General features: G+C 36.7%; 1 protein-coding gene across 5 annotated transcripts in view; it reads left to right on the top strand.

Moving 5' to 3' along the window:
- Nucleotides 1-24,158, top strand: part of LOC150087350 (uncharacterized) — a 592,205-nt gene extending 568,047 nt beyond the window's left edge. For all 5 annotated transcript variants that reach the window (XM_090372014.1, XM_090372013.1, XM_090372010.1 and 2 more), the window contains 2 exons: nucleotides 2,617-2,700; nucleotides 23,270-24,158. In XM_090372014.1, coding sequence (XP_090228140.1) covers nucleotides 2,617-2,700; nucleotides 23,270-23,407 — 222 coding nt within the window. In that variant the 3' untranslated portion in view covers nucleotides 23,408-24,158. The remainder of the gene's footprint in view (nucleotides 1-2,616; nucleotides 2,701-23,269) is intronic.
- Nucleotides 24,159-26,335: the final 2,177 nt, after the last annotated feature.

A 26,335-nucleotide genomic window follows, 5' to 3' on the forward strand; every position in this document is an offset into this window, starting at 1 on the left:
TGCCATTCACAGAATATGCCTTCCATTGAAAGACAACTGCAACTTGCAATAAACAAAATAGTGTCATGGACTTCAAGTAATGGCTATCGTCTATCAGCAACCAAAACTACAGCCATTCACTTTAGTAAAAAATGTCAGCTACCTCCAGAACCCGAATTATCATTGAGAAATCCACCGATACCAATCACCAGCAATATCTGATTCTTGGGCATGATGTTTGACACCAAACTGACAATCCAGAAACATACTACAAACACAAACTCTCTGTATGAAAAAGCTGGATATACTTAAAGTCATCTCATCTATGACATGGGGAACTGATTGCTATACTCTGATTCATCTTTACCGAGCTTTAATAAGATCTCAATTAGACTATGGTGCTCCAGTTTATGATTCTGATTGAAAGACTCTGTTAGCGTATCTTAACACAGTACAACATAGTGGCGCCTCCGTAGCCAGATGGGCAGGAGCAGCAGTGGATAGCACATGCTTCTTGATTAGATTGGGGTTCGAGCCCATGACCACCAAATACGGAGGATGTGGAAAGGTCAGGGAATGACCACCACATATCCCCGGAGCAATATGGCCTTAGTTGCTAATGCTCCTAAAAACCAAAAATAACAAACAAATAACAACAGTACAACACAGTGTGCTCAGGATTGCTCTTGGGGAATTCAGGACTTTGCCATTCCAAAGCATATATATAGAAGCCAATGAACCTCCACTCCACCTTAGAAGTGGCGCCTCCGTAGCCAGGTGGGAAGGAGCAGCAGTGCGTAGCACACGCTTCTTGATTAGACCGGGGTTCGAGCCCGTCATCACCAAATACGGAGGATGAGGAAAGGTCAGGGAATGACCACCGCATATCCTGGAGCAATATGGCCTCAGTTGCTAATGCTCTTAAAAAACCAAATAACAACAACAACAATCCACCTTAGAAAGATGCTGCTCCTCAACTTTTTTTTTTTTTTTTATGTTCGTGTCAGACGACACCTGGGATTTCTCCCATCAACTATGTGGTTAAAATAAATAGTCTTACATCTTATCCTATCTGGCCACACCTCTGTGATCCTCAATGGGTAAACCACCGACCAGGCTAGCCGGGTAGGTAAGGTGCCTGCCTGGCAACCCAAAGGTCGCGGGTTTGATTCCCGCCTTGGGCTGGATATCACAATGGTGCTGAACCAACCAGTTGGTTGGATATCCCAGCCACGATACACGAAGGAAGCAAGAAAAAACTGGTTCCTTCGTGTATTGATAACATCATATGAAATAAATAAATAAATAAATGGGTAAACCTTTTTAGAAATAAATCTCATGAAAATAAACCTACAGGAATCTGCCTACAAGAACTAATTCAGCAGTGGAATGTGCATTTGACCAATTCTCATCAAGACAGAAAAATTGTGCAGCCTCCATGGAAAGCATGCATACCTTCATGTGATGATTACTTCCAACGTTGGGGGAAACACTTCTTGGCAAATGCACAAACTCTGCAAATTTATACTGATGCTTCAAAAGTGAAACAGCTGTGGGAGCTGCTGTGGTTCTACCAACATCAACAGTCTCTGTCTTGTTACCACAGGAATGCAGTGTTTTCACTGCAGAACTATATGCCATTAAGATGGGTTTGACCTTGATTGCTAATAACTGCACTCCAAAGACTATAATTTATACAGACTCTTTTAGTGCAGCGACAGCTATCCATGGCAATTTTCACTCTCCACATCCATTGATAAATCAAATAACTCAAATATCAGATCTTCATAACAATAGGCAGAGTGTCACTTTTTGTTGGATCCCAGGGCACACTGGAATACTAGGAAATGAGCATGCAGATAAAGAGGCAAAAAATCCCACTCACAATGACAATATCCAAATTCCTTACACAGACTATAAACTAATCATATGCCAAATATGCAACGAAAAATTTAAAGAAATTTGGCATAATCAGTTAAATAACAAGTTACAAAATATAAAACAGAATCCACAGCTATGGAAATCTAGTTTACGCTCAAACAGACACGAAGAAGTTATACTTGCCAAAGCATGTATTGGACATAACCATCTTACACATCTCTACTTATTGCAAGGAAATAATCCCCCACTATGCTTTCAGTGATTCAACTCTGAAACATATTCTTATAGAGTGCGATCATTATCAGTCTGCCAGATCCACATCATTCCGATTCCTCCATAACTTGAATGAGCCTGTTCAACTAAGACATTATTGGAGACAACTCCAATTTATCTGAATTTTTCCACTTTCTAGAATAGATTAATACATATATGCTCTTATAAACTCTTTTTACTAATCTGTACAGTCTCTCTCTACAGGAACAGGTGCAATTTGGCCATAGCAGCCCTTGAGCCAAAAAAAAAAAACCAATATCTCTCTCTCTCTCATGAAGACAATTAAATAAATTTACAGTAATCAGAACTTTAAAATTTTCTAAATTTTTTTATTTATTTAGATGCTTACGGTGTGTCCCTCCCTCTTCCTAAATATTCTCATGAATGAACTACCATATGTGTATTAATTTAAGAATATATATATATTTTTTAATTTATCATTTTATATACACATAGTAACATTACAATTTATTTTATCTGTAGGCTGCACATTATGTTGGGCTGGGATGTAATATGGTACTTTGCATCCAGTATTTGGAAGATGATATAGAAATAGATGGAGAAAAGGTATTTAAGTTTTATTTAGTCCTAGCAGCTTTTGTTTATAATAGATATTATAATACATTGACAATTGATAATAGCTATTATCAATTGCAAAAGAATTTATTCTGTTAGCAGTCACTAATGCCATTGTAGAAATTGAACACTACATGATTGAAGTACATACATATTACCTTTTTAGAAAAGCTGTTAATTCCTAAATTTGATATTCCTATAAATGTGTATGGCACCATCTAGTAATGGAAGATATAATTGATATTACCACGTTGTACTGTGTTAAGTAAGGCGAAAATGGATTAATCAAATTATATATATATACACTGTGCTGCCACTTTATTAGGTACACCTACCTAGAGCGTGTCGAGCCTCCTTTAGCCTTCAAAACAGCTTGAATTCATCTAGGCATGGAATTAACAAGATGCTGAAAACATTTTGCAGGAATGGAGTATCCTGCCTGGCAACCCAAAGGTCGCGGGTTCGAATCCCGCCTCGGGCTTGGATCAAAGTACTGCATAAACCTTGGGAGGTGCATTATGGCCACAGAAGCCGATGCGCCAACAACTACCAAAAAAAAAAAAAAAGAATGGAGTATCATGCAGGCATGAATGTGTCACACAGTTCCTTGAGATTCGACAGAGGTGTAGACCTGCAGCGAACAGCCCTTTCCAGCTCATCCCAAAAATGTTCAGTAGGATTGAGATCTGCTGACTGAGCGGGCCACTGCAGCAAAGAAAAGTCATTGTCATGTTCCTGGAACCATTCCATAGTGATTTGGGCTTTGTGCACCAGCGCATTATCCTGCTGGAAGTAACCATCTGACTGAGGATAAACTGTCAACATGAACGGAGGCACTTGGTCAGCAACGATGTTTAGGTACGATGTGGCATTCAGACATGTATCTGTGGGTATCGATGGACCCAACATGTGCCAAGAAAACATTCCCCACACCATAACACTGCCCCTACCACCTTGCACAGTAGTTGTCAGACATGACGGTTCCATGGATTCATGCTGTTTTTGTCAAATTCTGAGCCTTCCATGAACATGATGAACTAGGAACTTCGACTCATCAGACCAAGCAACTGTTTTCCAATCCTTGATAGTCCAGTGCCGGTGTTTCTGTGCCCGCAAGAGGCATGCTCTTTTGTTCTTCATTGATAACAAAGGTATACAATTTGGCCACCGGCTGTTGTAGCCATTTGTGACAAAGTGCAACTAATGATCCGTTGCGATATTTTGTTCTGCAAACCAAGGTTGTATTCTGACATGATGTGAGACATTGTGGCCCATCTGTTTGCTTGCAGAATTCTAGCCATTCTCCTCTGACCTCTCTCATCAACAAGCGATTTTCTTCCACAGGAGTGCCGTTTAGAGAATGTTTTCTGTTCATTTCACCATTCTCAATACACCCTTGAAACTGTAGTGTGTGAAAAGTTCGGGATAACTGCCATTTCAGAGATGCTTTATCCAGCACGTCCATCTTGTACCTACTACCACACCATGTTTGAAGTCCAGTAGATCACTCCTTTTACCCATTCTTGCTACGGTTTGTACGCTTAACTGATACTAGAAAGGTTATTCTGCTGCAATTATATCCACAACTGTGGTCATGTGACTTGCAACGTTGTGAGACAAATCATTTGTGTGCACAGCAGGGGTGTACCTAATAAAGTGGCAGCACAGTGTATATATATATATATATTAAGTTAAATTTATAGATATAAAAATATTAGAGAAAAGGCCTGAAGCTGTAGGATTAAACATACTAAAATTACAGAAAGATAGCCTTTCGCATGTGTATAGATACCCAGTTGTGGACCGCACTTAGTGAAGAAAAGGAGGGAGGGCAGGAATAACAGAAGAGAACATTAACTGCCAGACTCAGTGTTGTCGTTGCAACGTATATTAGGCAAGTTTTTAGGTCGCCACCTCTCATCACGTTGTAAAATGACAGCCTCCATAATAGTATGTGGGCGCCTCCGTAGCCAGGTGGGAAGGAGCAGCAGCAGTGCGTAGCACACGCTTCTTGATTAGACCGGGGTTCGAGCCTGTCACCACCAAATACGGAGGATGCGGAAAGGTCAGGGAATGATCACCGCATATCCCCGGAGCAATATGGCCTTAGTTGCTAATGCTCCTAAAAACCAAATAAACAAACAATAATAGTATGTATGCGAGTTCCAGCATTAACATTGATGGTGGAACCCGCCATAGGTATATGGAGGGCCTCGAATCACGAGAGATGTGAGAAATATTAGCCCAATCTATTATTTTAGTTCTGGAATGGGGATTATAGTTGAAATGCTACTAATTTTATTTTATTTTACTTTATTAGTTGTCGGTTGAGACAATATTGGTTTAGTAGATATAAAAATATATAAAACTAATTACTATCTTTACACATTGATAGACACTTTAATGGGGACCAACCTCGATCAATGCATAAATAAAAAGTAATTAGTAGAATCACTATCTTTCTCTGTGAACCTCATACCAGCATTACATAGACCTAACTATGAAGGCTCAAAAAAGTTGCTTATAATGGAGTAGGCACCTCCATAGCCAGGTGGTCAGGAGCAGCAGTGCGTAGCACACGCTTCTTGATTAGACTGGAATTCGAGCCCATGACCACCAAATACGGAGGATGCGGAAAGGTCAGGGAATGACAACCACATATCCCCGGAGCAATATGGCCCTAGTTGCTAATGCGCCTAAAAACCAAATAACAAACAAACAAACAAACAATAATGGAGTAGCATTATAAATGAGTTATATATAAAAAAAAAATTTAACATTTTAATTAACATTAGAGAGGGCTAATTTTGCTGTAATCTGGCATGAAAGGTTGTCAGTCCAACAGATAAATAAAGCAACAAATAAAGAAAACATGCTTACTATTTTGAATTACTGCTATGTTCACAATTGCATGCTTCTTTTCTTTTTGGTATTAGCAAAATTACATGAAAATTAAACTTAATTTATGACATAATTAATCCAGATTTGCTGTTAAGTTGGTAATAATATTTTAATATTAGTAAATGATAAAAGTACAGGCCAAGAAATATATAATTTTAAAATGAAATCATAATAAAATTAAAATAAAATAAGATTAAAATGGGCAGGCATAACAATATGGGTACAGCATTTCTATGGCTGTAAGATATATATGTATATAATAGCCAATGGTATGATCAACTGTACCTACATATATATTTAATATTTTATGAAATAATAATGGAAAGGTAGAAAATGTAGGAAAAGAAGGTTTGGCCTAAAGGCTCACTTTGAATACTTCTATTGTACTTAATACACTCTTACTATTGTAATTATATATATAAATTTGTATTACTATATTGAATAAAGTATGCATAAATGAATGTGAAAATTACACAAAGTGCCAGTAACTAGAAGGGTGAGGATAGTATAAAAGGTAGTATAGTAGATATGTGAAAGGTGAAAGAACTTTTAATATCCTAAACGTTATGATGAATTAAGAAAATTATGGACTGAATTACAAAGTCAATAGAAGGTGGGTGAACTGTAAAGTAAAATTAATACTGAAAAATAAAATAAAATAAAATAAAAAGTGGTATAGCTGTCATCAGATATGGGGAGTTGGAAAATCGATTGTCCTGTATCAGAATCTGGTCACTTTAAATAAAAATCCAGGGTTGAAGGAATAGTAAATAAATCCAAGGATAAAGAACTAGTTTAAATCCATTGATGAAAGAATATGACATAATTCCAAGGATATGAATAACTTGGTGACTTTAGATCACCAAGTTATATTAGGATCTTAACTACACCAAGGTGGTGTAGTTAAGAATCCAATTATGAAAGAACAGGAAATAAGTCCATGGACACAAAACTAGTTGAATCCAAAGATGAACGAACATGAAATAATTCCAAGGAAACAAATAACTGGATGTCTCCTAATTGTGGTATAGTTAGGAAACTGTAGAAAGTAATTTTTACAAAGAGTAATGGCAATATCAAGTCACTAAAATCTAAAGGAGGTTATAATACTATTTAAGTTGTATTGCCAAAAAATTGCTTGAATTTCATAAAAAGTATAAATATCAAAAGTAATGATACTAAATTCCCATTTGTAGTAGTAGTGGTGGCAAATGACACAAGAAAGCAAGCTTATATAGCATCACCCCCCCTCAAAAAATTACATACTTCTCCCATCTGTACCCTCCAAGAATTTGTCTGGTTCTTCCTCAATTTATTCAAACTGCCCACTTGCACAACAACATGTAAGCCTCTTCCAACAATCAACTAACCGCTGGCTGAAGGCAAACTTTCACACATCTATCCTGTGACCATCCTTCCTCAACTTAAATTAATGGTCCCCATGTATAGTCTCGGCAAGAGGAAGCATGTCATTCACATTCAGCTTACTTAATCTATTCAAGGTCTTTAACATCTCAATCAGATCACCCGCAGGTGTCTCATCTCCAGAAACTGCAGTTCGCAGAACTGAAGCCTTTCTAGGTAAAAGCACCCTTTTGTTCCCTTCACCAATCTAGTTGCCCTTCTCTGCACCCATTCCAGCAGATCTATACCCTTCCTAAAGTGAGTCCTCCAGACCTGTATACAATGCTCAGGATGCTGCTGAACCATGGCTTTGTACAAAGGATAATCACCTCCTTATTCCTGCTAGCAAAGTTTCTGTATATCATTCAAAAAAACCCGTGAGCTGTTCTGGGAGCATGTCTGCACTGCTCAGAGAATTTCACATCTGATTGCACAATTATCTCACAGTCCTTTTTCATTTTCTGCTACCTTAAGTGTAGTGCCACTCAGTTTATGAGTTACTTTGGGATTAAACTTCAACTGCCATTACTCAGTCCACTGACCCAATTTTCCTATATCTTGTTGCAGTAGCTCACCCTGATTACGGTTGTTAACCACTCTGCCAACCTTTGTATCATCTGCAAACTTTGACATCAAGCCTGATTACCTCCATCAGTATCATTAATAAATGTCAAAAACAAATGTACAGCACTGAACCCTGGGGTACTCCACTGATAAAATTAGTCCACAAAGAGCAGTGCCCATTGATAACCACTCTCTGTCTTTTTCAATTTAACCATTCCTTTATCCATAGCAATAACTTGCCCTTAATGCCACATTGCTCTAGTTTATACAGTATCTTTTATGTGCAATAGTAGCAAAAGCCTTCTGAAATCCAAGTATATGATATCAGAATTATTTTTTGCATCCAGTTCCTTGGTCATTGCATCATAGTAACTTATCAGATTGGTTAGACCTGACCACCCCCTTAACAAATCCATGCTGTGACTGTAGTATAATTGCATTCTTGTCCAGTTGATCTTGCATTACTTCTTTAACTAGTGACTCCATTATTTTTCCTGGAACAGATGTTAATTACTTATGTCACCTTTTGATCTCCCTTTATGAATTTGGGATACATTTGCACATCTCCAATCCATCTATCTCAAATCCAAGGATGCCTTCATAATTATGGCTAAAGGCTTGCTTACCTCCTTTGCTGCCTCTCTTAATATGATTGGATAGATCCCATCTACCCCAGATACCTTTTTTATGTTCAGCTTTAACAGTTATTCTTCCAGTTTCCTTTCAGTTATCATGAGGTCATTTAGTTTTCCATTGGAGTTTGATAAACGTCTGGCCTCTCCTCCCCTAAAAAATTCATTATGTGTTAATGTAGATGCAAAATACCTATTCAATTTCTTATCAAGGTCATCAGGAATTGGCCTAATGTAATTGATTCCCTTTCTTCTACTGCTAATATAACCAAAGAAACCTTTGCTGCTTTTCTTTGCATTCTTTGCCAGAGACTTCTTGTAATGTGCCTTAGTTTGCCTAACCTCCTTTGCGACATTGATTATTGACTAATGTATATATACCATAGGCTTCTGCATCACTTGATAATTTATATGCATCCCATGCACTTCTCTTCTCTGCCATTTGTCTCAATAGTTCGTCTGACCTCCATTTAGGTCTAAACTTTGAACAGTATTTCTCAGTTGGTATGAAAAGCCTAGTAACTTCTCTGATTGCTTCCCATTTAGAATTTGTTGTTGGTAACATCGTCAGTTGGTCCCACTGCACACAATTTAAAAACTGTAAGAGACTACTGTAGTGACCCTTACGAAAGCATAAGCCTTTCTCTTTACCCTTGACAGTAGTTATGTTTTTAATTAAATTCCACATTAGTACACTGTGATTGCTGCCACCCAGTGGGTCTTTTATCTGTAGATACTTAATCCATGTAGAATCACTGCTAATAACAAGATCAAGAGTATTGTTTCTTCTTGTTGCCTCTCTAACATGCTGCTGTAGAAAACAGTCATCCAAGAAATCTATAAAAGTCTAGATAGTGTGTGAGTGACCAACTCACAAATTGCAATCAGCATCTGGAAAGTTAAAATCCCTTCGTTGTAAGACATTCTGATTTATTGCCCCACTCTCTTTCTCTGTATAGCTGTTTGATATACTCATCATAGTCATTAGGTCTATAACACACTATTACTCTCAATTTTGTATCCCCAGTGCTTGTATCACACCAAACTAACTCAACGTTGCGCTGATCACCCATGTTAACTGGATGCACTGCCTTAGATTTAATATGCTTCATAACTAACAGCATATATTTAATACAAAAATTTCATAAAACTCCAGTGTGGTTTAGGTTTATAACTTCATGTAGGGACAGCTGCATAAAGGTAATTAATGAGATACTTGAAAAATTACTAAAAATAATCATTGATAATTTATGTAATGCTAAATTTATTAATAATAATTCTCCAGTGTTAAGGGCAATAAATTCATTGGGCAATGAATTTATTCCTTTAACATTCCAGTTTCTCTCTATCTTAAGGTCTTAAGATAGAGAGATAACCAATTCTCAACAGCTTCACAGTGCCCTCAATAAATTCTTTCTGTGGCTATCTCTGAATGGCTTGTTTTCTAACCCCTCGAAGTGCAAAGTAATCTCTTTCTCATCCTGCAGATCTCCACAACTAATAAATGCAGAGTGCACTGTTAACTCTGTGATCATCGAAAGGCGTGACCAAGTTAATGACTTGGACTCTCTTCTCCAGCAGTGCTAAATTTGATGTCCATGTCTTTAAAATCACCAGCAAAGCATTAAAAAAAAAAAAAAAAACTGGGATTTATCAAATGGAACACCTACAAGTTCAAACACTACAGATATGCTGTTATCCTTTATAAAACTATTGTTCTGTCAATCCTTGGATTCAGTTCACTGAATCCTAACACAAAGACTTTAGTTAGCAAAATTGAAGCAGTCCAAAAAAATTTTGTCCATTACCTTACATTCCATAATCCTCTATCTTATCATTCAGTGTACTTGAATCACTGTGCGATTACTTTCGTCTGAGGCTTCTGTGCACTAGAAGAGTTATTGCTGATGTCACCCTTCTAGCCAAAGTAATCACTGGAGCTTATGAAGCATCTGATATCCTTAGTAAAATCAACTTCAGTGCTCCTTGTAGACAAGTCTTACACTGTTTTGCCATGACTCTGCTACCACCGACTTTATGAAGTTCAGTCCACTGAACAGAATCAGAAAATCAGCAAATGACTCTCTCATTGAATTTTTTAACAACTGTCAATCACTTATGAACTCCATTCACAAGTTTGCCTCTTCTCTTGAACTGCAAAGTGACTAGCTCTCATCTAATTATTGTAGTTTATTATTTTTCTATTCTCTAATTAATTTATTTATTATTTGTTTTACCGATAACTTAACTTAATACATACCTCTTTTATACATATGATTTTAATGTTTGAATCTATATCATTGTTTATCTTCCTGTTGGATTTCTTATTATTGTTATCAACTCTGTTCATTGTTCTGCTCTCAGATACACTGTTAATAGTTATCTGTTGTGTATCTTGTTATTAATAAAAACAAAATAAATTCATTGGGTAATGAATTTATTTTATTTTTATTAATAACATTAGCCATATTGGCACATATCGTCAGCACCACGCCAAAACCACAAATGTGCATTTGGCACTCTTTACCCGAATGCATTCTTGAGGTTGTTTCTTGGTCAACTACACTCTGCCAAAGACTCGTATGTGTATTTCAAGGCCAAGTGGTTGAAAATGTTACATGCATTTTCACTTATCTGTGAAAAAAAAAACGCTTCTCACCATGCATATTCACAAATGTTTCACTTTGGTTAGTTTGGCATGATAAATACTTAACGGAGTAATTCATGGGAGTACCACTTTCGGGTTTTTGGCATGTACAGTAAGGTGGGGGGGCAGCTCATGCATACTGTTACATGTATGGTTTTGTTTGTGTCAGTTTGCCAATCAGTATTACTGTTTAGTTGACCTCAAAAGTAAAATTTGGAACAATGAATACAAGAATGAAAAAAATTCTTGTACCATGTTCCTCACTTTCAAATGGAATCTGATTTGGAAGATGAAGATTGCAATCTCTTAAATGACTGAAGTTTCATACGACAATAAAAATTATGCCCATTTTTATTCTTATTTTATGTTATTTTAATTTTATTCATGATTCCATTTTATTTTTTTTGGCTTGACTCATCATTTACTAATATTAGTAAACGATATGAGTAAATTATTGACTACCTTCACAGCAAAGGATTAATTAAGTCATAAATTATGTTAATTTTCATGTAATTTCACTACTATCAAAAAGCATAGGGAGTGTGCAATTGCAAACACAGCAATAACTTTGAAATACATATTCAGCCATTTGTTATTGGAAGATGAAATGGTAAGCATGTTTGCTTAGTTCCTTTGAAAATACTATTTCTTTATTTAAAATTAAATTACTGTCTATTGGACCAATGTCTCTTCATGCCAGATTACAAAATTAGTCCTCCCTAATGTTTTATTAAAATATGTTAAATTTTTATAACTATATTATCTATAATGCTATTCCATTATAAGCCAGAGAGCTTTCATAATTAGGACTATAGAATGCTGGTATAAGGTTCATAGAAACAGATAATGATTCCACTAATTACTTTTTATTTGTACATTGAAGTTCCTATCAATGTGTTCTTCAACTTGTTGGTTGAAGTACCTGTCAGTGTATAAAGATGGTAATTAGTTTTATACATTTTATTTAATATATATATATGTACACCGATGAGCCAAAACATTATGACCAGTGAGTCCTTATGCAAATCGAAGCAACTGCAGGTGAACTATGATGCGGGTCAGAACACGGTATAAAATATACCTGATACCGAGCTCTGTTAATCAGTGTTACTCTTGTTCTTCAGATGGGAAAGGCAGCAGACTTAAGCAAGTTTGACAAAGGCCAAATTGTAATAGCCAGACAACTGGGTCAGAGCATATCCAAAACGGCACGGCTGGTGGGATGCTCAGGTCAGCTGTGGTTAGTACCTACCAAAAGTGGTTCGAGGAGGTAAACCCACGAACCACTGGCGAGGTGTTGGATGACCATGGCTCATCGATACTCGAGGTGAGCGAAGGTTCTACCGGATGGTACATAGCAACAGAAGGGCGACTTGGTGCAACTCGCCGGTAATTGGAATGCTAGTGACAGGAGTAATGTGTCATAACACACAGTACATCGAACCCTGCTGAAAATGGGGCTGCAGGCTGCTCCGTGTTCCCATGCTAACCATGGTTCACTGGCAACAGCGCCTACAATGGGCACATGAGCATCGAAACTGGACCTTGAATGATTGGAAGAGGTCATCTGGTCTGATGGATCACATTTCCTGTTGCACCATGTGGAAGGCTGGGTACGTGTGCATCGTACCTGGGAAAGTGATGGCGCCTGGATGCACTGTAAGAAGAAAACAAGTCGGTGGCGGCGGTGGTGTTGTGCTTTGGGCAATGTTCTGATGGGATATCCTCAGTCCAGTCATCCATGTGCCAGGCACTCTGACGTGTACCACCTACTTAAACATCATTGCTGACCAGGTACACCCTTTCATGGCAACAGTCTTTCCCTCTGGTGGTGCCATCTTTCAGCAGGATAATGCACCATGCCACACTGCCCGGATTGTTCGAGACTGGTTCGCGGAACATGAGGAAGATTTCCAGGTGTTGCCCTGGCCTCCAAATTCCACAGGCATCTGTGGTTTGTGTTGGAATAGCAACTCTGATCTGCAGCGTCTCAACCACAGACCTTACAGGAGTTAAATGATCTGCTGGTTACGTGATGGTACCAGATACCACAAGACACATTTAGAAATCTTGTAGCATCCATACCTCGCCAGGTATTAGCTGTTTTGGCTGCACGTGAAGGACCAACATCATATAGGTGGTCATAATGTTTTGGCTCATTGGTGTATATACTGTATATATATAAAAAATTTGATTAATCCATTTTTGGCTTATTTAATACACATCATTACTTATCACCGTTCAACATGGTAATATCAATTATATCTTTGTTACTAGCTGGTGATATATACACATTTATAGGAATATCAAATTTCGAAATTAATAGCTTTTCTACAAAGGTATTGTATATACTATTCATTTACATTTGCGGTCATGTTTCTTTCTTTCTTTCTTTCCTTCCTTATTTTTACTATTAAACATATTATTTTTCCAGTTTTGTTTCTAATGGGTGTGGTGAGTGCTTTGCTTTGCACTACTCATACTGCCTTCTGTAATCTGTTTATTTTCTGTTATCAACTGAATTTCTTTCTTTTTGGTCATTCTGGTCTAGCAGTGAGTGCTTAAAGTCTTCTGATTGATCAGATATAGCGGTCGTCTATTTTTTGTTCCTTGATTTATTTTGTGGTTGGTATATTGTATCATTTTAGTGATATTTCACACTTTTTTATTGTTCTAGATGGTCCAGTGGTGCCGATATAAACTTATTATTTTTTGGCTTATAACTTTGGCTGTATTTGCCCCATACTCAGAGTGGGTGCTAGGCTGAACATCGCCCGCCTTCAAAGCTGAAATGGGCACCCCTGCATTGCAAGGTGGGCGCCCCCAAACATACTAAACTTCACACTAACACTTTGAAACGGCACCCACCTTGTAGTGGTGCCTGCCTGCAATGCAGGCCCACTTCCGCCGGCCCTGCCCATACTTAATATTTTTCTAAATTTTTAGATACACATTCCTTTCTTCCATTTCTACTTCTGTTTTTGTTATTCATTTTCTGTTTTTCCCCCCCATATTGCTTCTACACACACACACACACACACACACACACACACACACACACACACACACACACACACACACACACACACACACACACACACACGCGCACACACACACACACACCACAAAAACAAGAAATATCAATAGAGAAATTGAGCTAAATTTTACAAGGCATGGTTCATCTTGAAGGTAGAATCATTTATAAAACATCAGCTGTGGTCCAGGGTGTAGGACACATGTTGTGAAATAAAGTGTGTGGACTGCCACAGAAAATGCACAGCCCAATTTTTAAATGTGGTGCTTATATATTAGCTGCAAAAAAGACAGCGGTAGTGAACATGTAAACTCCTTGAGCCACCTTTGGACTGTACAGAAAAAGAATATATATATAAATATATTCTATATATATATATATAAGTTTGTACATAGGGAAAGGCAAAGCACTAACATTACTGCAATCATCATTTCGGAGAACAAAGGGCTAACGGAACAGAAATTGCAATCGCGGAGAACAAAGAAGATAAAAAAGAAGTAATAAGAATTACATAATGCTCTTCATCCTAAGACTTCGGCACCTTCTTCTGGGGCCAGTCACCGAAATCAAAGGGAGGGAAAGGCAATAAGTAAGTAAAGCCTCTGTTTCTGACATGAAAAATACGCAGCATGTGGTATACGTGAAAAGTCGGTAATGTATATTAGGGTGAAAATTTAAACTTAAATCATAAGGCATGCATATATTTCATGGCTGACCTAACAAAGGCTGGAAGTAAAGATTAAAAATAAATAGGATAACTTACTGGAGTCGTGTAGGTCATGGCAATCCGTACTGCTGTGAAGTAATAAAAAGTATCAATTAAATGTGAGCTAAAGTATATATGGTTTGAGCTGGCAACCCCTAGTGTAAGAAATCAGAAAAATTAAGCAATTAAAATTAAATTAAATTAAAAGCTAGCTACCCCATGTGTTGAAAGTTATAAGCTAAGTTAGAGAAGTAGTAAAATAAATTAAATTAAGTTAGAGAAGCGGTAAATTAAATTAAATTACGAATATAACTTGGGGTAGGGGTTAAACACGTGAAGTAATGCATCCCCGGATAGAAAGGAATAGTTGCTAAATAGTAATTGCGGTAAATAGTTGCTAAACTTTGTATAGATGAGAAAAGCGTTTTAAAGCAGAAAATGAGCACCTCGAATATAGCATTCAATAAACTAATGGCTCACAAGAAATAAAAATATAGGGGACTAGGAAAGCATAAAGAATACTGAAGAAGACAAAAAGATAGTGCTTCAGCGGTTCGGGGTTGCTATTCTAGTTCCTATAGTAGGAACGGGAATAGCAACCCTGAACGTAGCTCTGGGAGCATCTTTCTAGTGTTTAAGAATGTGTATAATGATAATAATAAATAAATAAATACTCCTTTAGTTAGCCAATGGGGGGGGGTACAAGTTTTCTATGGTTTTAAGACCCCAAAGAGGCTGGGAGTATAAACTATACATATGTACAAGCCTAGCAGCTATAGAATATCAGTTAGCCATGACATTATTGATATCAATTGTATAGTTAATCAACTTTTTATATTTGATGATACTGAGAGCTTTTTTGATGTGGTAATATAAGTAGGCTGTGGGGAACTGGTTGCTTAGAAGCTTATTGTAGAGATTTATGATATTGTTAACTATCAATTTTTTGCTTTTGCATATTCTGATGCTTTGAGACAAGATGATGTTAGCATGTGCCTTTTTTGGAAATATTTGAATGCCAATGCATGAAACTATATACATTAAAGTTGAAGGCTTTGCATGTATTGTATATGTGAACCCTGGTCTGGGAGTTATTAAGATCTATATCTAAATCCAGGTAGTTGGCAGCCATGTTATTATCATTGGTTTTTGTCCAGGGTAAGCTCAGTATATATTGGCGAGTTTTTGTAGGAAGTTGGGGCAATTTGCTACAAATAAATCATTGATATATCTAAATATGCAGATTTCCAGAGGCAGTGAGGTTTCATGCTAGTATAGGTATACACTGAGTGATCACTGAATTATGACCACCTACCTAATACATCGTAGGTCCTCCTTTTTCCATCAGTACAGCAGCTATTCGACGTAGCATTGATTCAACAAGATGTTCAAAGCATTCAGGAGGTATGGCCAACCAAGCTGTGTGTAATGCGGCTAGAAATGCAGGTATGCAGGTGATTGGTGTATCCAGATGCCTGATATGCCTTTCCATAGTGTCCCACAAGTGTTCTATGGGATTGATATCTGGGGAGTTCGGAGGCCAATCAATATGCTGGAAGTCAGAACTGTGTTCCTCAAACCATTCCTACATCAAGTGCCCGATGGCTCGGTGCATTGTCATCTTGGAAGACACCATCACCATTCGGGAAAAAGTGTAACATAGCGGAGTGTGCACAGTCAGCAAGCACATAACGGTAGCATTGACCACTGATACATATAAGTTTATCAAGTGAAAATCTGCTGTACACCAATGAAAACAGTGAAAGGAGTGAAGGTGGAGTTGGGTTTCTGGTCCATAAAGATTTTAAAAAACAACATTTTGGAATTCAAAAGCACATCACCAAGGGTGTCAAGACTAATACTCAAGATTTCTAAGAGATACAAGCTAAAGGTTATAATGATTTATGCACCAACATCGAGCCATGATGATGAAGAGGTTGAAGAAATGTACACCGAAATTGAGTATTCTTGATGAGCAGAAAACCCACTACACTATTATTATGGGGGACTTCAATGCTAAGGTTGGAAAAAGACAAAACAGTGCAGAAAGGGGAACTATAGAAAATTTTGGAATTGGTGAAAGAAATGAAAGAAGTGAAAGACTTGTGGAATTTGCAGAATCTCAAGGGCTGTCAGTAATGAACACTTTTTTTCAAGAAAAGGGTGAACAGAAAGTGGACATGGAAGAGTCCAAATGGATTAACAACTAATGAAATCGACTTCATCCTCACTAACAGAAGATATATTGTGAATGATGTTACTGTCCTGAATAAGGTAAATGTTGGAAGTGATCACAGAATGGTAAGACGTACACTTGATATAGATGTAGGAAAGGAAAGGAAAAAACTGACTCGAGTAAATAATACAGAGGTCTTTGAGATAACAGAGGAGGAGAAAAAGCAGCATGTACTGGAACTTAAGAACAAGTTTGAGCTTCTGCAGACTGCTCAGGACCAAGATATCGACGAGAAATACTACAACTTTCTGAAAGTGATAAAGCCCAAGAAACCTATAGGGAAAAAGAAATCCAAAGAAGAAAAAATTAGTCAAGAAACACTTGTCATGATGAACCGAAGATGACAAATGAAGAGCAAGAAAAACACTGACAGGGAGAAAATTGAGTATACTGAGTTATGCAAAGCCATTAGAAAGAGACTCAGAGAGGACATAAGAAGATTTAACACAAGAAAAGTAGAACAAACATTAAGGGAAAACAGAGGATTTAAATCAACAGCCATGAGCAGTAATACAGAAAGACAAATGATACTGAAACTGAAGAATAGCGATGGCGTACTTATAAACAGCAGAGAAGGCATAATTCAAATAAGAAGACTACTATAGAGAATTATACAAGGAACGAGGGAATAATGCCAGCAGTGGGGAAGATGGATTGCAAAGTAGCAACACATACGACATACCCGATATTCTTCCTGATGAGGTAGAACATGCATTGAAGAAAATGAAGAATCAGAAAGCCCTGGGGGAAGATGAAGTTACTGTAGAGTTGTTAAAATTGGGAGGAAGAGACATAACACAAAAACTGGCAAGGCTCTTCACAAAGTGCATTAGAAAAGGTGTGACGCCTAAGCAGTGGAATAATGCAATCTTAGTTTTGCTGCATAAGAAAGGAGATAAATCAGAAATTGGAAATTATAGACCAATTAGCTTATCTCACATCTACAAGTTGTTCACGAGGGTCATTACTAACAGATTATAAAGAATACTTGATGAGAATCAACAGAAAGAGCAAGCTGGCTTTAGGACAGGATTCTCAACTATGGATCACCTTCACGTAATATCACAGCTAATGGAGAAAAGCAAATGAATATAAAACACCATTATGCCTGGCATTTGTGGATTATGAAAAGGCATTTGACATACAGCATAAGGCAATGTTTCGGGCACTGGAAAGACAAGGCATAGATACTCCATATATTATGATTTTGAAGAAAATATATGAGAGTGCTACCTCCTTTATTAGACTAGACAAAGACAGTAGGAAATTTAAAATCGAGAAAGGAGTTCGACAAGGAGACACAATATCTCCGAAGCTGTTTACTGCTGCCCTTGAGGAAGCTTTCAGAAGATTAGACTGGTTGCAGAAAGGAGTCAATGTGAACGGAGAGTACCTAATCCATTTACAGATGACATTGTGGTCATAAGCCACGATCCCAAAGAATTACAGGAAAATCTTAATCAGTTATGCACAGTTAGTAAGGATTTTGGACTAAAGATGAATATGGCTAAAACAAAAGTAATGATGATCAAGTATGCCACAGAAAGGGAAATAATGATTGGAGGAGCAGTAATTGAAAAGGTGGAGTCATATACTTATCTGGGACAAGTTATTAGCTGGTAATAATGATAAATGGCTGGAAGTCAAGAGAAGAATAAATTTTGGATGGATAGCATTCAGGAAATATAGTCACATACTGAAGAGCAATATCCCAGTTTGTCTGAAACGTAAAATAATGAACCAATGTATACTCCCCACCATGACTTATGGAAGTGAAACTTGGGCACTCACCAAAAGAATGGAAGAGAAGCTGAGAACTACACAGCAAAGAATGGAATGAATTATATTGGGAATCAGACTGTTAGATAAGAAGAGAAACACATGGATTAGGCAGCAAACTCAAGTAAAGGACATTCTTATCAAAACTAAAGAACTAAAATGGTCTTGGACAGGACACATAGCTCAAAGACATGATGACAGATGGACTAAGAAAATAACAGAATGGTACCCAAGAAGAACTAGAAGAAAACCTGGAAGAAAATGGCGTAGATGGATAGATGAAATTCATGAGTTTGTGGGTAGTAAATGGATGGCCAGTGCTCAAAACAGAAGGAACTGGAAAGTTGCTGGAGAGGCCTTCATCCTGCAGTGGATTGAAAATGGCTGATGATGACATTGTTCCACGTGCACCAGGGGTCCAAGTTCCTGCCAGTGAAACATGCCCCACACCATACAACTGCCTCCACTTTTGATACCATGCATGATGGATCAAGAGCCTCATGTTGTTGATGCCAAATCCGTACATGACCTTCCACGGTGTGGAGTAAATAACATGACTCATCCGATGTGGTCAGATGAATCACGTTATTTCTTCTTCCAGTCTTTTACGCCAATGAACCTTGATTAGGAGAGGATGCCGTGGGGGTCATCTGCTGGTATAGCCCATACATGCGAGTGTGTGATGCATGGTCATGCCAGATATTGTTCCAGGTTGGCCCATGTGGTATTGGGTAGTCAACTCTTCAACAGTGCTGTGCCTGTTTGCCTGTACGAGTCGTCAGACCCGGCACTCACCTCTAATATCAACCTTTTGCTCACCTTTGCAGTTTTGTCATTGGGTTGTTATTTGACCATTTTGACACCAGTCCTGGTACGCTTTAACAACGATGGCTCTCGAACACTCCACCAGTTCAGCTGTTTGGGAAATCAAGGCACCAGCTCGTTAAGCTCCCAAAATGTATCCTTTATCAAAGTCTGATAAATCCTTCCTTTTACCCATCACACCCGGAATTTTACTACCTACTTAACCACTGACACCTTATCTATGCTACGTAGGTCGACTAACTGCACACTCTTGTACCTCACGTGGTCAACGGGTCGCATTCTGTTCTCATAGGGGTGGTCATAATTCAGTGATCACTCAGTGTAGATTGGCAATAATACAACTAGCTGGGCTACCCATAGGGATACCTATGGTTTGTTGGTAAACTGTTTTACCATCAAAAATGTAGATGTTGGAAATGCACAAATTCAATAAATTGTTCCAATATGCTGGTTTGCAGTCTATTATATGTTTATATTTATTATACAGGTTATTTAGGTCAAGCTTCAAATTAGTTTGATCAGTGTTAGTGAATAGGCTATTGAAATCAAAGGTTTGTATATGGTATATGTTGTTATTATGCAAGGCATTTAAAATAGGGATATTGTTGGTGATAATTCTGCTGTCAGGTAGGATGTTAATGATTGGTTTCAGTAACCACTCTACAGTATTGCCAGGTTTGTATGCATAACTGCACTTGCATGAAGTAATAAATCTGAAGCCAATTGGGTACTTATGGAATTTTTGTATGAAGTATATATATGGAAAATTATAATTATTAATACTGTACAAAGTTTTAATTTTTTGTTGATAGCTATTACTTTTTTTTTTTTAATATTTTCTGTTTTTGTCACTGGCTTGTATGTATCACTAGAATTTGAGTTCAACATTTAGTGTATGAAAGTAAAAAGCTTTACATATGAAGGCATAGTTACTGGCAGCTTTGTTGACAGGGGTAGTGATAAATTGGTCATGTAGCTCTGATAATTGTTTTTTAATTATGGATATATTGCAGTTGATAGTTGTTGGTGGAGATCCGTGCGGTATTAAAACTTTATAATTATTTATTAGATTTGATGACAGTATTTATCTATGTGCTGAAAGATTCAATAGGTGTGTTGTATTTATAGGCAAGCATGAAGCAGTAGTTAAGGGGGTCATGATGCAACTGCTTTTTGAATGTGGTTAGGCTGGTTTTTGTATACAACCTGAATTTTTAACCATATGAAAGAATATTTCTCAGATCCTGGTAAGGTATTATTTCCAGTTTGCTGGTTATTATATGCACATAATGTGGATTAACATATGACTGCAGTTCCGCCTTTTGGAAAATGCATGTGTTGGTGTCTAATTCTACTTTATCCATATTGGTAGCAACTGATTTGTAATTACAGTTCTCATGAGCCATTAGTTTATCAAATGCAATATTCGAGATGCTCCTTTTCTGCTTTAAAACACTTTTCTCACCTATACAAAGTTTAGGGACTATTTACCGCTACTTTGTTAGCCTGTTATTCCTTTCTATCCTGGGATGCATTACTTCACGTGATTAACCCCTACCCCAGGTTACATTCGTAATTTAATTTATTTTACTACTTCTCTAACTTAGCTTCTAACTTTCGGTGCATGGGGTAGCTAACTAGCTTTAATTTAATTTAATTTTAATTACTTCATTTTTCCAATTTCTTACACTAGGGGTCACTAGCTCAAACCATATATACTTTAACTCACATTTAGTTGATACTTTTTATTACTCCACAGCAGTACGGATTGCCTTGACCTGCACGACCCTAGTAAGTTATTCTATTTCTTTTTAATCTTTACTTCCAGCCTCCGTCGAGCCAGCCATGAAATATATGCATGCCTTATGATTTAAGTTTAAATTTTCACTCTAATATACATTACCGACTTTTCACATGTATCACAAGCTGCGTATATTTCATGTCAGAAACAGAGGCTTTACTTACTTATTGCCATTCCCCCCCTTTGATTTTGGCACCTTCTTCCGGCCCCAGAAGAAAGTGCCAAAGTCTTAGGATGAACAGCATTATGTAATTCTTATTACTTCTTTTTTATCTTCTTTGTTCTTGTGATTGCAATTTCTGTTCCATTAACCCTTTGTTCTCCATAATGATGATTGCAGTAACGTTAGTACTTTGCCTTTCCCTACTTACAAATTTATGTAGCTATTATGGTCATTGGGTACTTTCTGCATAATTAAAGCAGTGTCCCTGGTCCATAAACTATTAGGCACCTCTGTAGACAGGTGGGCAGGAGCAGCAGTGCGTAGCACACGCTTCTTGATTAGAGCGGGGTTCGAGGCCATCACCACGAAATATGGAGGATGCAGAAAGGTCAGGGAATGACCACCGCATTTCGTGGAGCAATATGGCCTTAGTTGCTAATGCTCCTAAAAACCAAAACAACAACAACCATAAACTATTATTAATAATATTTTAAACTGTTGCTTTATTATATGAAAAAAAAAAAAATATATATATATATATATAAAGAATTTTTTTGTTAAATAAAGCATTATTTTTTCTTTATTTAAAGGTTTATTATTACAATAGCAGGTCAATGAGTAATGTACAATTACTCACACAGGTGTGTGCATAAGGAAGAGAGAGAAAAAATTTATGATGTACACTTGTTTTACTGCCAATTACCTACCTAATATTATTTTTCTGGTGTTTTTAGATCTGTAGGTATGAATAGACAAAGTGACAGCCATACATTTACATTTCAGGCAATGGTGTATGATGGAATTTCTGTTAAAATCAGGTGATCAGTCGGCCACAACTACCCATCAAATTCCTGGCAGTCTATGGGGACCAGACAGTTGATCGAAGTAATATCTAGAGGTGGTTTCAGAAAGGTGATTTCGATATCAAGGGCAAACCAATAGTCAGAAGACCAAATGTCTGTTACGAACAAAGAACTCATGACCATCTCATTTGAAATGACAGGTGCATAACCACCAGACAAGTGATGAATGCTACAAAAATGTCAAAAGGAAGTGTTTTGACCATCATCAACAGACTTGGGTAAAGAAAAAATCTGTTCTTGGTGGGTGCCTAAGCTGCTCACACAAGAGATGATAGCTGCAAGGATTTGTGATCTGTGAAGATCTTTTGGAGAGGTTTGGTGCTGGTGGTCCTGTGTGCTTCAAACAGGTCATGTGATGATACATGGCTCTTCCGTTATGATCTACAAACTGAATGACAATCCATGAAATGGGCACACCAGACATCACCTGTAAACAAAAAAGCCAAATCATCAACAAAACTTATGAGCCCCTTCTTCTGGAATAAAAATGATGACACCTTGAACAACCATCAGCAAAGAAAGATACTATTTTTCCATGGAAAAGCTTAATCAAGCTCTGAAAACCAAAAGACCTGAACAGAATTGGCAGGAATTAGAGCCTTACCTAATCTATAGCCCTGACTTTGCCCTATCAGATTTTTTTTTTTTTTTTTTTGTTGGTAGACTGAAGACATACCTGCATTGTAGGGTGTTTGAGAGCGATATGAAACTCAATTCTGACATGAAACATTGCTGCAAATGTTAACCTCCTGATTTTTACCAAAATATATTCACTCTCTAGAAAGAGTGCATGAGAAAATGGAGTGAGTGTGGTAGTCCTTACATTAAGTGATATTTTCACAAAGTTGAAAGATTGTGTTTTATGTGATGTATGATTACAGTATCTGAGATAATAAAGATGTTACAGCTTATAGTGTGTTACTTATTAACCTGCCCTTGTATTTAAAGTATTCACTTTAAATAGTAATAAATCTTGAGGAGAATTAATAAACCTCTTTTTTTTAGCTCTCCTGTCAGTCAGTTAAGGATTATAATCGTGGACGCGTCTACCTCTCAGATTTGGCGAACAGAGCTGGTGTGCCTGTTTTTGAAGACATAAAAGAAGCTACCATGTGTGCAGCTGAAAGATGTCTTAATTCCTAATTGAAGGGTGCTTCAAAACAAAAAAGTTTTGCATTAATTTCTGGACTAAGAAAGAAATAGACAGAAAAATGATACTTTCATGAACTTCAGAGTTTTTCAAATCTGGTACCTGATAATAATAACTTACAAAATCCCAGATACTTTTGTGTTTTCCTTTGTCACTACTTTATCAAACACGCACAGTTAAGTCTGTCCAAGTGGTTTTTTATTACATGTGATTATGTACGAAGAGTTATTAATGTTGGTAATATGTGAAGTTGGTAATAATGCATTAAGGCCAGGAGATGGTCGGATGGGATGGACTTGTATATTGTGTGAACTGTCTGCTGTTTTTGTATAGTATTGTCTCATTTCAAGATACAAGTTGGAAAACCTGTAGAATCTCTGTTGTAATATAAAATGTGCTTCCTCTAATTTTAGTAAAACAAATGCTGTAAAAGGTTCATTCTTTTCTGCTACACAAAGAGTAGAAATGCATTGTTAAAGCAAATTCTACCACAGAAAGATAATTTATATATAAAATCTGAAATTAGTAGCAGCTGAGGGGAAAATAATCTTGGTAATCTTATTTTAAATGAATAACATGCTAGCTATTGTTTTATTCAATAACCACTTCATTATTAGTTTGGGTAATTAAACATGAATATGGAGAAAATATCAAATGTTAAAAAGTGCACGCACACACACACACACACACACACTGTCACAATAAATCATACAGACCAAGCAGTATGAATTATTATAAATTATAGTTTCAAATTACTGAAGGTATTCTGTGAAAATTAAAGTGCAAAAAAGGTAATTCAGCAACTAAAATCCAAATTTAGATTAAAACATTTCAGCTGTATGGGTACAAAAACTTTCAGAAATATTTTCAATATATATTTATTTATTTTTTCCTGCTTAATGTCTTAAATGGATTGTCATGATGTATTTGATTTATTAGTCTGTAAAGAAAATACAAAATTGCCTTTCAGTAAAACTTTTGGAAAGAAAGTTCCATTATGTATATAAAGCACTAAATAGACTTATATTTTTATTAAATACCCTAAGCTAATTCGGAAAAGTTATACTTGTACATAAAAACCAGATGGTAGGACTTTTAAGATTTGCTATCTTTATGATATTTTGATAATAGTGAAGTACACTTGTATTGGAAGTTTGAGTAAAAAAAAGTTGACACTATCCAATAAGTCAATTTTTTTAAATATAAATTATTGGTTTTAGTAGTTCATGCTGATTACAGCTTATATATTTGCATACTGCCCCATTTGGAGAACTTAACAGATATTATAGGATAAGGCCTCTCTAATAATACCATTTATCTATTAAGCTTGATGAGAATGAAATGCATATGGTTGGTTGTTGAAGTTACTAGAATGCTGTCAAAAACTGCTGTATTATGAAATTATACAGCAGTTCTTGACAGCATTCTAGTAACCTCTATAACTGCTGTATTAGAAATTTTAAAAAATGTTGTAATACTCTATTTTACTTCACTTATTAGTTGTGTGTTAGAAGAGCTTGAAATTTTTCTTACTACATAGTGATGACTCTGACAAAAGCTAATTCAGAGTATGAAGAGCTGTCAGCCACCTTATCTGGAGGTTCAAATAACAGGCTGGGTGATGATAGGAAAAATCCTGCCTGTGTGGCACTCTTTACTGATATAAATCTTGTAAAAGGCATAGTCTTGAAGTTTGCAAGCTTTAGTCAGACGGTTTGTCTGATGCTGCCTGAGAATTATTAGGTGATAATAATAATAGTGCCATATTTCAGACATTGAAAGATAAAGTAATGAATTTTATGATTGTGTGTGTGTTTGTTTGTTATTTGGTTTTTAGGAGCATTAGCAACTAAGGCCATATTGCTCCGGGGATATGCGGTGGTCATTCCCTGACCTTTCCGTATTTGGTGGTCATGGGCTCGAATCCCACTCTAATCAAGAAGCGTGTGCTACGCACTGCTGCTCCTGCCCACCTGGCTACAGAGGCGCCTGAATTTTATGAGTATCCAATTCTAACCTCTTATGGTAATTTTGGTTTGAAGGCAGTACTGAAATGAGAAGGCTTTACCACACTCACAAGAGCAAAATTTCTCACCTTGTGCAACAAATTTCACTTGTAACAGCAGAAACTGTAATTATGAGTTATGTATAGTATTTAAACAAGATACCTATGGTATATAAAAGAGAACAAAAATGTTTCATACAGTATTTTGGTTTTAATATCTATCTGATACTGTATGATGGCATTATGAAAGCAAGGCCATCATGCACATTAACTGTGAGTTTAATGTGTTTTATTGTTAAAGTATTTTAATGGACAGTAAATACCATCAGTTGGCCTCACTTGGATGAAAAGCCTGATTTAGTAGCCTTTCTTTGTTGTTTCAAAAGTCTGTTAAATTGAGGTCCAATTAAGGCAAGCACTTTACTTTACTGTAAATTCAGATTTTGAAAAAAATGTCTTCTCACATCATTACATTAAAAAAGTAGAGTATCAACTTAAATATGAAATAAGCTGAAAGGCAAAGTATTAAATGAAAAGCTTACATACCTAGTCATGCTGTAAATACTATTTTGCAAGTGAATGTTTACAAGGTATGCAAATATGTACATATAATCTGGCAACGATATGGTTTATAAATCCCAAATGTGAGAACTTTCAGATAGTAATTTAAGCTCTGTACATTGAATAGTACGACTGTCATACTGACTGTATGCTGTGCATAAAGTTAGTATGACACCTAAAGATTTTTAAAATGTTGCACTGATAATTCCAGTCATCTTGTTTATCCACTACAAGATCCCTAAGGTATTACAAGACCTTGGGGATCCTTGTAATGGATAAAGAGTAGCAACATTTGAAGAAATATACTCTTAAAGCAGAATATAATGCCCAGTGTAATAAATATCATGATCAGCAT

Source organism: Mastigoproctus giganteus, chromosome 4, assembly GCF_048544385.1.
Source record: "Mastigoproctus giganteus isolate SK-2022 chromosome 4, ASM4854438v1, whole genome shotgun sequence".
Classification (NCBI taxonomy): Eukaryota; Metazoa; Arthropoda; class Arachnida; order Uropygi; family Thelyphonidae; genus Mastigoproctus; species Mastigoproctus giganteus.